General features: G+C 40.8%; 1 protein-coding gene across 1 annotated transcript; it reads right to left on the bottom strand.

Annotated features, from left to right (window-relative positions):
* Positions 1-258: 258 nt before the first annotated feature.
* Positions 259-11,235, bottom strand: prkaa1 (protein kinase, AMP-activated, alpha 1 catalytic subunit). The gene is made up of 9 exons (XM_085793062.1): positions 11,051-11,235; positions 8,899-9,040; positions 6,843-6,936; positions 6,398-6,542; positions 5,500-5,587; positions 5,160-5,384; positions 4,453-4,972; positions 4,218-4,344; positions 259-3,298 (listed from the first exon to the last, which is right to left on the bottom strand). The coding sequence occupies exons 1-9, from the start codon at positions 11,148-11,150 to the stop codon at positions 3,012-3,014; spliced, it is 1,728 nt and encodes a 575-aa protein (XP_085649188.1). The 5' UTR covers positions 11,151-11,235; the 3' UTR covers positions 259-3,011.
* Positions 11,236-12,992: the final 1,757 nt, after the last annotated feature.

Genomic DNA, 12,992 nt, shown 5'->3' with positions numbered 1-12,992 from the left:
TGGTAAGAGGTGGGAATTTTTCCACATATTCGTGTATAATTTATGTACCAGCCAATCTGACTTTTTAATTAGCAATTTTCTCATCACAAACCCTTCTTTCAAATTGACATTATTGATTTGGAATTAGTAAAAGCAGTAACAGTAACACTGAATTTCTTTAATGCTACTGTGGTGTAAAATTGCTACATTTCTAATTGATAAGACTTTTTCACAGAATCTATCGAAACTCTAGAGACATAAAGAGAGGCGTCAGCAGAATTGTGTGCAATTTAGCAGTTTATTAGGCAGTTGTGTATACAAATGATTTCAATACTGTCCATTCAGATTTACACTGGTCAATCTGGTAGGGTCCCTTTACACAGCAAACAAAAATAGAACAATATATTTCTTTGAAGCAGTTCAAACAGAGAGACTGACAGAAATTACCTGCCAACAGTCCAATAGGAAACTTCTCCATGAGCTGTCAAAAAGGTCACCGTTTCACACATTCATCTTTCCCACAAAAGCCGTCATGTGAGCCATGACAGGTTTTGTAAACAGAACTTGCAACATCCCTTTAAAACTAAACATTTTTAGTTTTACAATATGTTTCCAGGACCATGGTGTGCGTTTTTTTTTTTTTAAAACATGTTCACTATATGTCATAAACTCTAGTTTAAAATGAGACATAAATGTCAAACATTAACTAAATATTTCAGTCCAAGCCTTCCCTGCAGGACAGCAAGGAGACAAGATGATCACAATTATTGTCACTCTTAGCAATTGTTTTTGTTGTATTACATCTCTGAAATGTAAAATTGTTTATACAAATGAGATATTTTAGGTTTTTAAAGCTGTGGAGAGCACACTGAACACTGGAAACCCAGATCTCAGCAAATGTTGACACCTCTTAGTAAAAAGTAAAGTAAACCTGTCTGATACTACAATGACAACATGCAAAGTTTTTTTAAAAACCTGCTTTAATTTACTAAAGACAAAAATGAAGATGATGAGATAAGAAACCAATTCATCATTTCAGTTTGGTTTTTTTCTCATATGACCATGATTTATACGTTGGTAGCAGTAATTGAAGTCTAAACTAGTTTTGGCAAGTTGTTTATCTTAATTTTTGCAGATTAAGAATTTTCCTTATTTTTCTCCATTGTCAACATTGTGGGTTTTCTAACCAATAGATTTTGTGAATTACCAACAGTGACAACGCCATTTGTGGACCCTTACCCTTAAAATTGCAAAACAAGGTGTCAATAATTCTGATCAGCACTGAATTCCAAGATTTACCGACATAAAAACAGATTAACAGTACTGATAATAAGGCAGCCAAACAACAGACACCACTTAAAACTTTTAAGACTTTAGACAGGAAATGGAGGGAGACGCCTCATACTTATGATTAAAGACATATCAAAAGACTTTGTGAGATTATAACCATCTGGTTCTGTTTGACGGTTTTTATCAAGTATAAATCAGCCACATTTTATGGTCTTAATCCTTATGGGATGTTTTTGTCCGTTTGTCAGAATTGTGACCTACCTCACAGGACTTAATGATTACAAGCTCACAAGTCAATTTCTGGTTTAAACATAAGATAACCTTTTTTTTTTCAGGGTCCATCTTCAAGGGAATGTGTGGGCAATCAAAGCAAACATAACCACAAAAAAAAGCAAAAGACAATATTTTGGTTGTATTCTCCTGCCAATGGACACTGTCCATGCACTGCATGTAACTGCTACTTCTCATTTTCAAATTGAGCCCTGAGGCCTATACACTTGTGATGGATTGGCATTTACAAATTGAATGTAGGCAAAAGGCATTTTCACTCAGTAATCATTCTCAAATCCTAATCATTAATCTAAAAAAATATATAGAGAAGATACAACAAAAAGTCAAAATCAACTTGTCATTTTAATATGCGACACTGAAAATGATATTTCTAGATTTTGACCGTCATGGCAAAATATCTTAAATGGTAAAAGCAGGCTATATTTATCTGGAAAGACAATCAAGTATCAGAGTAATTGTGATTGAAGGAAACAAAACTGTGATATTGATTTAAAAACAAGACAGTAAAAAAAATGGAAAGTATACCATCCAGCAATAGATCTTAATGCAAGAGAAAAAAAAACATTTCCAATAGAACCAACACTCTGTCCACTTAACTGATAAATATATTCACGTCTTTATATATAAAAATGTTGGGGACAGACAAATTCAAACAATTTTTTACAACAAGGACAAAACCATGAAAATTTAGTCTCTGACAACTCAAATTCACAAAAAAAAAAAAAGAAAACCAAACATAAATGTGATGAAGCATTCTTTTATCCCTGACGCAAGACAGAAATACAGGGGACATTGCACTTCTTGTAGTCCAATGAATGTGATGGGGGAATGACAACCCTAGCTATAGCCAGTGCAGCACCCCCGACACATCTGCACCACTTCTCTGATCCCCACTGAGAGAAAAACAAGAGCAGCAGGAAATAAAAGAAACTTGTGCAAAAGTGCTTCCTGCATCCTATCCTACCTCCGACCGCCACCTCTGCCGGCTGGCTGGCTGGCTGGCTGGCTGGCCGACCCTCAGCGTACGCGTGGCGGCTTCCTTCTGTGCAGGCAAAAACTTGGTCTCTATCTCTGTACTGGAAAGCAGTGCTCACTGGCTACAGTACAGAAAATTCAGTGTAATCACTTGCGCGTATATGTGTAGGTGGGATGTGGACATTTTGCTATTAAGTTGATCAGAATATTATAACCCCACCCACCCCCGATCCTAAAATGTTGTTCTGTCCTAGCTATTAAGTAGCTTGTCATTCATTCTTCTTTTCCAATAACCCCGTACGTCCCCTGTCAGCTCAGAATTACATCCCTTCAGCTTAGGGAACACCAACCTGCATCAGTGCCATGGAACAATCACTTCATCCTCAGCCGGGATGAATTGAGCCATGAATCGGTTGCATGCTTATTGCTATAAAGACACTCGGAGAGGAAAAAAAGGCTAGCGATTGTTTTGCAAGTTATCGTGCAAGTAGTTTAATAAGATTTGCGCACATCTCAAAGAACTCGATGGTGTGGCTCCCTGGTCGGGGGACAGACGCGTTGTCGCCCCCGCCCGTCGAGTCGATCGATGAGGTCAACGACGAAGCTAACGAGCCTTCTGCTGCCTTGGGGGTGGGGTGCGCGGCGATAGGTGTAGGCGGAGCCTCGGCCCCGTCTACATCGTTCTTAATAGTGGTGCGGTAGTTGCCCACAGACCCAGAGCGGAGAGGGGTAGCAGTTCCAGATTTTGTCTCCAACATATCATCTGAGTGATACAAGACACAACAGGTTTTTCTACACTGTTCACATCCAAAATAACAAACAAACTCTTGTGTCAGTCCAAATCATTGGCTACATGGTATGTATAGGTTTGGAAAGGATGTTTTTTTTACTCCTACTGATTAAAAAGATTTAAATTTTATTTAGTGTACATGACATTAATACAAAGTCTTAACAATCAGCCTTTGATTTTATTGTCATAAATCATATTCCATACTTACCGTCTTCAGCTGAACCTGTGACTGACTTTGCTTTGACCCAAAGTCAAATTTTTAGTGTCATACCCTTTACACAGCATTCCTGTGCTACACTCACTCTTATCTCATGTTTTCCTTTGAGGTACCGCTGAGCGCCTCCACAGACTGCAGCCCTCAACGCTGAGTCAATCATTTATGAAGTGTGCACTGACGCTGTGTACCACAGGACAGAATCCAGGTAAACACCACCGAGATACAAGGAGCTGCATTCAGGGCCGACCACAATGTCTAGTGGTATGAATCCTGTGTGACTAATTCACCTATTTTGGGTTAATTATATGAGCAAAATCATTCATTTATCAGTCAGTACGTTTACATGACACTTGAGAAAACCGAATTATTGCCTTAATCCGACTAGGGATGTGAACGTGTACTAAAATATGTACACGTGTAAACTGTGCAATGCTTTCAGTTTAAATGTGTACACGGTAGGGTTGGCCGCATGAAACGACGCATAATCGCCACCTGGTGTTGACGAGTAGGACATGTTCCCGTCAGTTATTCGATTTTCTCAGTTGCATGTAAAACTGGGACAAGGACAGGAGTCCTATTAGACGCCAAAATCGAATTTTGAGTGTAGCTCGATTAAGCTGTGCATGTAAACGTAGTGTTTTCATGCACATTTTAGGAAATTAAAGTGAAACTTACCGTCTATGCTACGGAAGTCGAGGAGGTAGGTTCTACTGTCCACCTGGTAGAGTTGAAGGCTCATCTTGGTTTGCATGCCAGTAATAGGATTCTTCCTTCTCACACGTAAATAATATGGATTCACAACCTGAAAGGGGGTGAAGAGTAAAGATACAAAGAATGCATCTGTTAATTTTACAACAGCATATTAAACACTATCACTATCAGCCTATTTTCTCCTCTGTTTCTTCCTTACCTTCCACTCGTAATCCAGCTGTTTCATGGCACGACACACTTCCGACATGATATCGTTGGGTCTACTCTGGCTGCGGATACCCAGGTGCCACTTGGCCCGCCTCACGCCCTGGTGTTTGGACTTCTGGGGGTTCAGTTCGTCCAGCGTGTGCCGAGGTCTGGGAGGAGTCTCCGCCACGAGGAAGGGTACGCGCTCGGGGTGGGGCTTGATGATGCCGGCCACGGCCGCACCGGATGAGGTCAGGTGCTGGTCGTCTAGAAAAGAGTCAGGAGGGCTGGACGCCAAGTAGAAGTCCTTGGCTTCGCTCATGATGCGACGATTGTCAATGATGAGGTGGTAGGCCACGGCCAGCGGGTCCTGGTGGTTGCGACTGTATATGCAGGCCAAGACCTCCTCCTCCGTGCACTCAAACTTCTCACACACTTCCTTCAGGGCCTCGTCGTCAATCATGTTGTTGCTGTAGGAGGGGTCCTCGGGAAACAAGTACTTAGGCAGGTCCTCTTTGAACCAGTCGTCCTCTCTGTGTGGGGAGACATTATTTTATTTTGGTTGTAACAAACCAGACACGAACGCACAAAACCATTAATAACATTATTTCAACACATTCAGTTTACTCTTGCCTTCAAAAAACAACCCACCTTAAACAAAAAAAGATTATATGTTCACGACCACAATTTGACTTTGTAATTAAATCTCAGCTCTCTCACCGGATCTCTTTGATAGTGGCTCGTTTCATGGGGTCCACCTGCAGCATGTGCTTAAGGAGGCTTATTACTGAAGGGTTCAGATACTGCGGCGTGAAAAAGATCCCATCACAGATCTTCTTGAAGAGCGTTGGCACGTGGTCGTCATCGAAGGGAAGTGTCCCACACAACAAGGCATAGAGAATGACCCCACTGCTCCAGATATCCACCTCTGGACCAGCATATAACCTGAGGACAAAATAAAAAGAAACAAACCATAAATCATGACAGCAAACGCATCCTAGGTTGGCAACATGTCTGAATATTACATTTGGAAAACGCTCAATGAAAAGATTGACCTTACCTTCCTGAGATGACCTCAGGAGCAGCATAATTCGGAGAACCGCAGCTCGTTCGCAGGAACTCTCCGTCTGACATCATGTTTGACAAACCTGCACAGTATTTTACAGTTAGAGCACAAACACGTGGATTGGAGTAACGACACTTGGATCGCTCTCTTGATGGCATGGCTGAAGCTGAGGTTTTTATAGCTGCTCCCCCACTTAAACATTCATCCATCATTTCATGTCATGAGGACAAGTGCTCCAACTCTGCAACGTGGTGCTACTCAGATAGAGCCAATTTATTTAGTCCCATTTGTGAAATTATATGGTAGAACCAATGCTATTTCCACTATGTTCTCATAATGTCTGTGGTCCGGTCGCTGCAGCTGCAGCTCGGCCTTCCAGCTCAGAGCCTTTTTCTCTTTTTTTTTGCAAAAACAAGGATGAGTCACAGTGAAATGACATAAATTCCAGATAAATTCAGTAAATAGGTGTGTTTTAAGGGAACCAGCTAAAGGTAAGAGACACGCAGAACTTAATGTAAAGTAACCTAAGGTGAAATTCTGAGCTTGAAAACAAGTTCTGCATGTATACTTAGCAAGATTTAGGTTTAACAATGGCCTGCAGAGTTTTCTTGTAAAGAATCAGTTATATCAACATTCACTGTGTGTGTTCCTTGAAGTTTAACAAGCACCTCCTTCCTTAAACAACGTGAATATCAGATTTTCAGAAGCCAGACTGTTTACATTCATGATTCTCATCTGTCAGTGAGTCAAGTCCATGCATATGAACACTGCTCTCTGCTGGAGCAAATCTAAAAATTTAATTTAGAGCTACTGAACAAATCCCTGTTTTCCATATTAGAATAACATCACTTGCTACGACTCCACAGCTCAAGACTATAAGTGACACACTTACCAAAGTCGGCGATCTTGGCGTTCATGTGCGCGTCGAGCAGCACGTTCTCAGGCTTGAGGTCTCGGTGCACCACCATGTGTCTGTGGCAGTAGTCGACCGCTGAAATAATCTGCTGGAACAGCCGGCGACTCTCCTTTTCATCCAACTGCGGAGCAGAAACTGTCCGTTAGGTGCGATCCTCTCTGACACTCAGTTAGCACATCACAGCTGACCAGGCAGCACTTGTTGTATTTTGATATCTTCTCCTATTACTGTCGGTTTTTGGTTTACATAGTTCAAAAATTATCATATATATACACACAACACCAAAGCCTGGCAAGCACATTATGCACTTCGATCCTCTGGACAACTGACTATATATCTATAAAACATAGGCTATATCACAAAGCAGAAGGACACAGACAGACAGACAGACACAGACATTTTCTAGTATCAGTGTTATTACCTTTCCATTTTTACAGATGTAGTCGAAGAGCTCTCCTCCTGAGACGTACTCCATCACCATGAAGATATCTGTCGGAGTGCTGATAACCTGATACCTGTAGGAGTGAACACAAAGCTGGAATCAGTGGGATCATCAACAGGTGGCTGATAGGTACACAAAACAAGGACAACCAATTGCAAAGAAATATAAAGAAAATACAAAAATATGAATGTTTGTTCCTAAATTTCCTGGATTTAACATAGTTACATCAAAAGTGGATGGCGGACATGTGTTTGTGTTCTCAGTGTCTCATTATTGCCAAGATAAAACCCACCTCAACCCATGATAAAAGTGCCTCTATCTCTGGTAAAATGGCAGAACTTAACACAAAATGCAGAAACAGTTCCTAAATAAAAGCACTGACTGTATAATAGACTTTACAACCCTAGCACACCTACGTCTGTTTACACTAGCAATAAAGATGTGGATACACTTGCACACGATTATCCGCATTTCTCACCCCTGATTATCATTTTTCACATCAAACAGCAAGATAAGCTACCAGGACAAATAACATTCCTGTCGGCCTCGCACAAACCACACTGCAGCAAGTTTTTAAAATATTGAATAACAGAAGCACCACGGCAAAGACAAAGAGACAGAGGTCAGTGTCAAACTTCATTTCATCACCCATTAAGAGCCACCTTCCTGTTTCAACTACTGATTTGCCTCACTTTCTATCACTTTTTTCTTAGCAGTTAGCATGCAAAGCAGCTAGTCCAAGCCAGACAGTTTGATCCAGCCTGTTTTGAAGATGTAATGCTGCTCAGAGGGCAGATCATAAACATTTGTACTGAATTCTTGGCAAGCAACAACCACCACTACCCTCTCCCAGAAAGCCTCCATGTTCAGCAATAGAGAATATTTAGAAACATCCTCTTAAATATACTGTTGGAAAACATCCTGTCTCCATTATCTCCCATGCACCGGCCTCAGCTCAGGTCCATTAATCACAAAACAGCCACGTCTGTCTGAAGGTAAGAGCAATAATGGCTCTGCTACAGCGTACGTGAGCTAATGCATCTCTGAGTTTCATCATCGCAAAGTTTTCAGCAGATGTGACAGACGGTGACTAAACTCCTCACCTCGAGTGTCACAGTTGTTAAAACCTTCTGCACACAAGACAAGACAGGATTGTGTTACATTGTTCCACCTCTATTAAATAGAGACATGATTCGGATTAGACACACTATATGCCGTTTCCTCTTCCTCGATGTTTGTGCACCCTGTCCTAGATGGCATCTTTATCTCTCACTCTCTCAAACACACACACACACTGGCAACGCAGTGTTTACATTCTTGTGCATGCATGACATATTTCAAGAAATTAGCCACACCTGCTGGTCAGTTTAATGACTCCCTAGCAGACTATGAGGATTCACACACACAACAGGAAGTACCTCAATTTTTCCTTTTAGATCTTTTTTTTTCGCAACAATGTACCACAACAACATTTTTGTTACCAAAGGGAGTGTCTTTTTCTTGTTAATAGTGGTTACTGTCGCTGCTCGATGCACCTGTGCATTAAAGCAGCAGCAGCAGCAGCAGCAGCACTGGCCACTCAGATTATATATGCAAATTTAAACAATGACTCATTCAAAACACAGCTTCTTCTCTAACTGTATCAGCACTTGCAGATATTATCAACAGTGCTATTATCCATTTGAATAATGACAGGTAATGCATTTCTTGTCACAAATATAAACTTCCTTTCTGCTGAAGTGCAACGACAACACTACACGTAGCCATTAAAATAGATAGAGATTAACAGAAGACATTGACAAAGCACTAGTGTACATTAAAAACCGAAAGTTCAACAGAGGTGATAAACAAAACAGGCAATAATGTAGAATGGGCAGAGTGCTGACAGGAAGAGGAGACTGGGTCAGACAGATATTGTCCTAGATGGATGTATTCTAAAACACACCATTAAAGCCTGGAAATAGCTCAGTGGGTGGCATTAATGTGGTGGCGGGGGGATTATGGAGCAGCGAGCAGGGTGTAATCTAGGACTTACAGTTTAATTATGTGAGGATGCCTGAAAAGCTTGAGGTTCTGGATCTCCCGGCGAATCTTTCCCACCACGTCCAAACTGCGGATCTTCTGCCGGTTCAAGATCTTCACCGCCACTTGGTGTTTGGTCAGCTCATGTTGGCCCACTGCGGGATAAAGAGGATAAGAGCTCATGAGTGACAGCATAATACCACAAATTAAAAGGAGAGAATGACTACTACAATGAGAGAGAAAAAAACTCATAAAATGCAAAACTCATCATCAAAAAAATCATGGTTTTAAATCTGCATCAACTGATTTCTTTGGACACTTGGGGGCAGCATAAACAGGCTGTCAACAAACCATTGACTTATGACCACCCATTAGAGTTGATATTGTGAACTTGTAAGCCAGCAGTTCCTTCTTCATACTGGGAAACATAAGCATTAATCCATAGAAGTGCCTCTGTGTCCACCTGATGAATGCATGTCTAATATTTGGCACTTTATTTGGCTCAGGTCTGGTCTAAGGGAATGTGTTTCACTACAAGCTGATAGCTACCTTTGTTAGTTTGCCATTGAGTGCATGAAAGAGGAACCAAAACAATGTGCTGAAAGGTATTAAAATGCTTTCTAGAGATAAGAGGAACAATAAAATTAAGTGATAATACGCTCTAATAGTCCCTTTTTCCCATACAGGTTGCCATTAAATCTGTTGTTGGTATAAAATATTGATAATAGCAACTTTAAATACTAAAAGATGGTGTTTGAGAAAGCCACCGGTGCATCTGCAAAACACTGACATCTATACAGCTGTAACCTTTAACATAGGACCCTGAGATGTTATCTTAATTCACACCGAATTTTGTTTTCATCTTTTGGGACATGGTTTAGCTGGTGTTGAAGAGATGAAGATACAATCTGTCAGTGAAGGTTAAAATAAGCGTAGCTGATGTTGCCCAGCACGGCAAACAGCGGCGGTGCAGCCAGGAAAAAAGTATGCAAACATAACCAAAACATATTAAACAAGGCTCTCCCTGGAGAGAAACAAGCCCTAACATCTCACTGGAAGGTGGGCAAAGCACAACACAACACAACACTCTTGCATATGTGAGTCAGTAAGCAGTTGTTATTGATTTGCCAGTTGTGCTGGTAGTAAAGTATTAACTAAATCTCTGAAACCCCACTGCTCTGTGACTCTCTTCTTCCTCTCAATAACTACAAGAAAAAACTGAGTGCAGCAGCAGCAGCAGCAGCAGCAGAGAGTGAGATGACTCACTGGGCATTAACCGACTGTAAACAAAAAGTAAAAGGCTGTTTTGTTTTTCTTCTTTTTGGGGGGGAGGGTTCACTTTGGGTATGACTATGTTGGGACTATTTATGGTCCTTCGAGACCACAGAGGCAATGCTGTGGCAGCCTATAGAAGAAGGTGAAGTCTTTTAATCCATTATGAACGAACACAATAAAAGCTATGTGATTATATAGATAAAGACGTTTTCTAAACCCCTAATAGGTATTTTTAATCCAATACGTGTACAAGCAAAGCTCTATATTGACATAGTACTTCACAGTACCGCCCTTTGCATTCACAACACTGGGCGTAGATTGGGGTGGGTTTGTCCAACTCCCTCTCAGCAAGCACATCTAAAAAGGCATTACAGTTGCCTCTATAGGATGTCAAGCACAACTTAAAATGCGGAAGAGTTTAGATCAGAAATAGTGTCGAGCTCCAAAACTTTCATATATTATGTTAAAAAAAAGAAAGAAAGAGGGAAGACCCAGTTAAGGCGACCCCCAGCCAGCCAAGCAGGAGGGTTTTTACTTCCCGGTGTCTGTCTTGCTTGACAGGCGACTTGTGGCTCTCTGGCTACTAGCTCACAACGCAACAGACAGAAATATCTGTGGTAAAATATGAATTAATGTCGTAAAATTTGCGCTTGAAGGCTGTGTAAAAGACAACTGGAGCTCTACCCACCTCCGAAAAAACGTCATGTTAGCCAGAAGAAGTTGGGATTAACTAAAAGGGGGACAACAAGTGTGCTATCCTTCCTACAAGCGTTTGCGACAAGTTAGCCTTGTTAGCATGCTAAATTAGCAGCTAGGCTAACAGTTCCCATAGCCACCATTTTTTTCCGCTATGCACAAACGCCAAGACCAGACAGTCAGTCAAGACGTACCTTTAACCTTTCCAAAGGTCCCGACTCCGAGCGTGTCTCCGAGAATGTAATGTCCAATTTTAACTCTTCCTTCATGTTTCGGGGCTTTTTCCGTCGCCATCTTCCCGCAGTGGCCTTGCAGCGAGGTTAGCAAGCTGCGGGGCAGAGATGGACCGAACTCCGCTGTGTGCGTCTCTCTCCACTCCGGCGGCGGCGGCGGCGGCGGCTCAGCTCCGTGCGTGCGGAGGGAGGTGGGAGGGAGGCGCCGCGGCTACCGTGCGATTTGTCAAAAGCGTAAGCGACGTAGTATGCTGCGTTCAGGTGCGCTCGGGAAACTCCGGAATTACAGTAAACACTGGTAGTGCATTTCCCAACTGCAAACTGTCCTTCCCCTGGTTTTGTTAATGAATTTAAGTTTGTTTTGGGTTTTTTTGTCTCTTAAATAATAGAAAGCAAAATATGCCAAGAAATTAAGCCTAGACTTCGCACATTTCTTTGTTATTCTAACTCTATAATTCCTTTTCATTATCATTTCGCTGCTACGATTTATGTTCTTTCGCACCTTATCTGTTACTTTTTGGTGTTGTTTTGTTTTGTTTTGTTTTGCTGTGTCTTCCTTCCTGAATCCCCTAAATGTTTTTGCACTTTTATACTGTACTGCATTATCATTCTCATTGAGAGTAGGCCTATAATAATCTTTATTATGGACTCGAAAAAGTGGGCCACTCTCATACACATACACACTTATGTATGTATTTTTCAATTGCTCAATAAAAAAGTCAGTGCATTTCCTTCTACCCCATGGGAGCCTGGTTCTTGTTTTGGGGTTTTTTGTCTCTTAAATAATAGAAAGCAAATATGCCAAGAAATTAAGCCTGGACTTCGCACATTTTTTTGTTATTCTAAATTTATAAAACCCTTTTCTTTATCATTTCGCTGCTGATTTATGTTGAATTAAAATGCCCAATTCCTTCGTACCTTATCTGTTGGTGGTTTTTGTTTTCCTTCTTGAATCCCCCTAAATGTTTTTTGCACTTAATTTTTCACCAGTATTATTATCATCCTCATTGAGAGTATGTATTTTTCAACAACAACAAAAAGGTTAGTGCATTCCTATCCATGGGAGCCTGGTTCTGTGGTCATGCAATGTGGTTTTTCTCAGTTTAAAATACATCCCACGCCCCGTTAGACAATCTTATTTACAAAGCTTCCTGAAATAAATGTTGATCTCAAATCTTAAAACACTGAACAGTATCTCCAGAGCCCAAATTATTATATAATAATTATCATATAAGATAAGAAACTATCTTTTTGTGACTCAGATACCACTATGATGACATAAATCTGACAACTATTGCTTACATGGTGATATATGACAAATTTTCAGCAAAGATTTCAGATAAAAAAATAGTTATTATGCTATACAAGCAGCATGTGCATTCACTTTATTCCAAAAAGACTAATTGTAATCATGATGAACTTAAGTGTAACTTTACTAAAGCAGCACTGAAAAATTTCCCAGACCCCCATAAAATCATCACATGCCCAAACCTGATCTTCCATGTCCTGTGAATGTGCACTTGTTCTCAAAACTGATGAGTTTGCATGTGTTTTCCACAACTAAAAAGCAGAGAAAACCAGACCAAACCAGACAGAGAAGACCTTGTTTGTGTGAATCTGTTTGAAAGTGAAGGTGCCAGAATGGAAATGCTGTCACCATGTGTCTCAATAAGGCCCAGATGAGAATAAAATTGTGTATTTGCATAGCTGTATACACAGTTAATCGGATACACAGCCAGCTAAATGATGACGCCTCAGTGGGCGACCTTTATCCCAGGCACATTACTCATTTCCTAGATTTTGTGTAATGCATTACATTATACGCCCAATTGGCTGTGCAACATTAGTGTCAGATATGCTGCTTTTTTCTCCTGTCTCACTAATCTCATTTCCTGCATTTAAC

This window comes from Trachurus japonicus, chromosome 12 (assembly GCF_045865225.1).
Source record: "Trachurus japonicus isolate A0001 chromosome 12, Traja_1.0".
Classification (NCBI taxonomy): Eukaryota; Metazoa; Chordata; class Actinopteri; order Carangiformes; family Carangidae; genus Trachurus; species Trachurus japonicus.
Note: the sequence above shows the minus strand (reverse complement) of the source record. Positions and strands in the feature narration are given on the sequence as shown.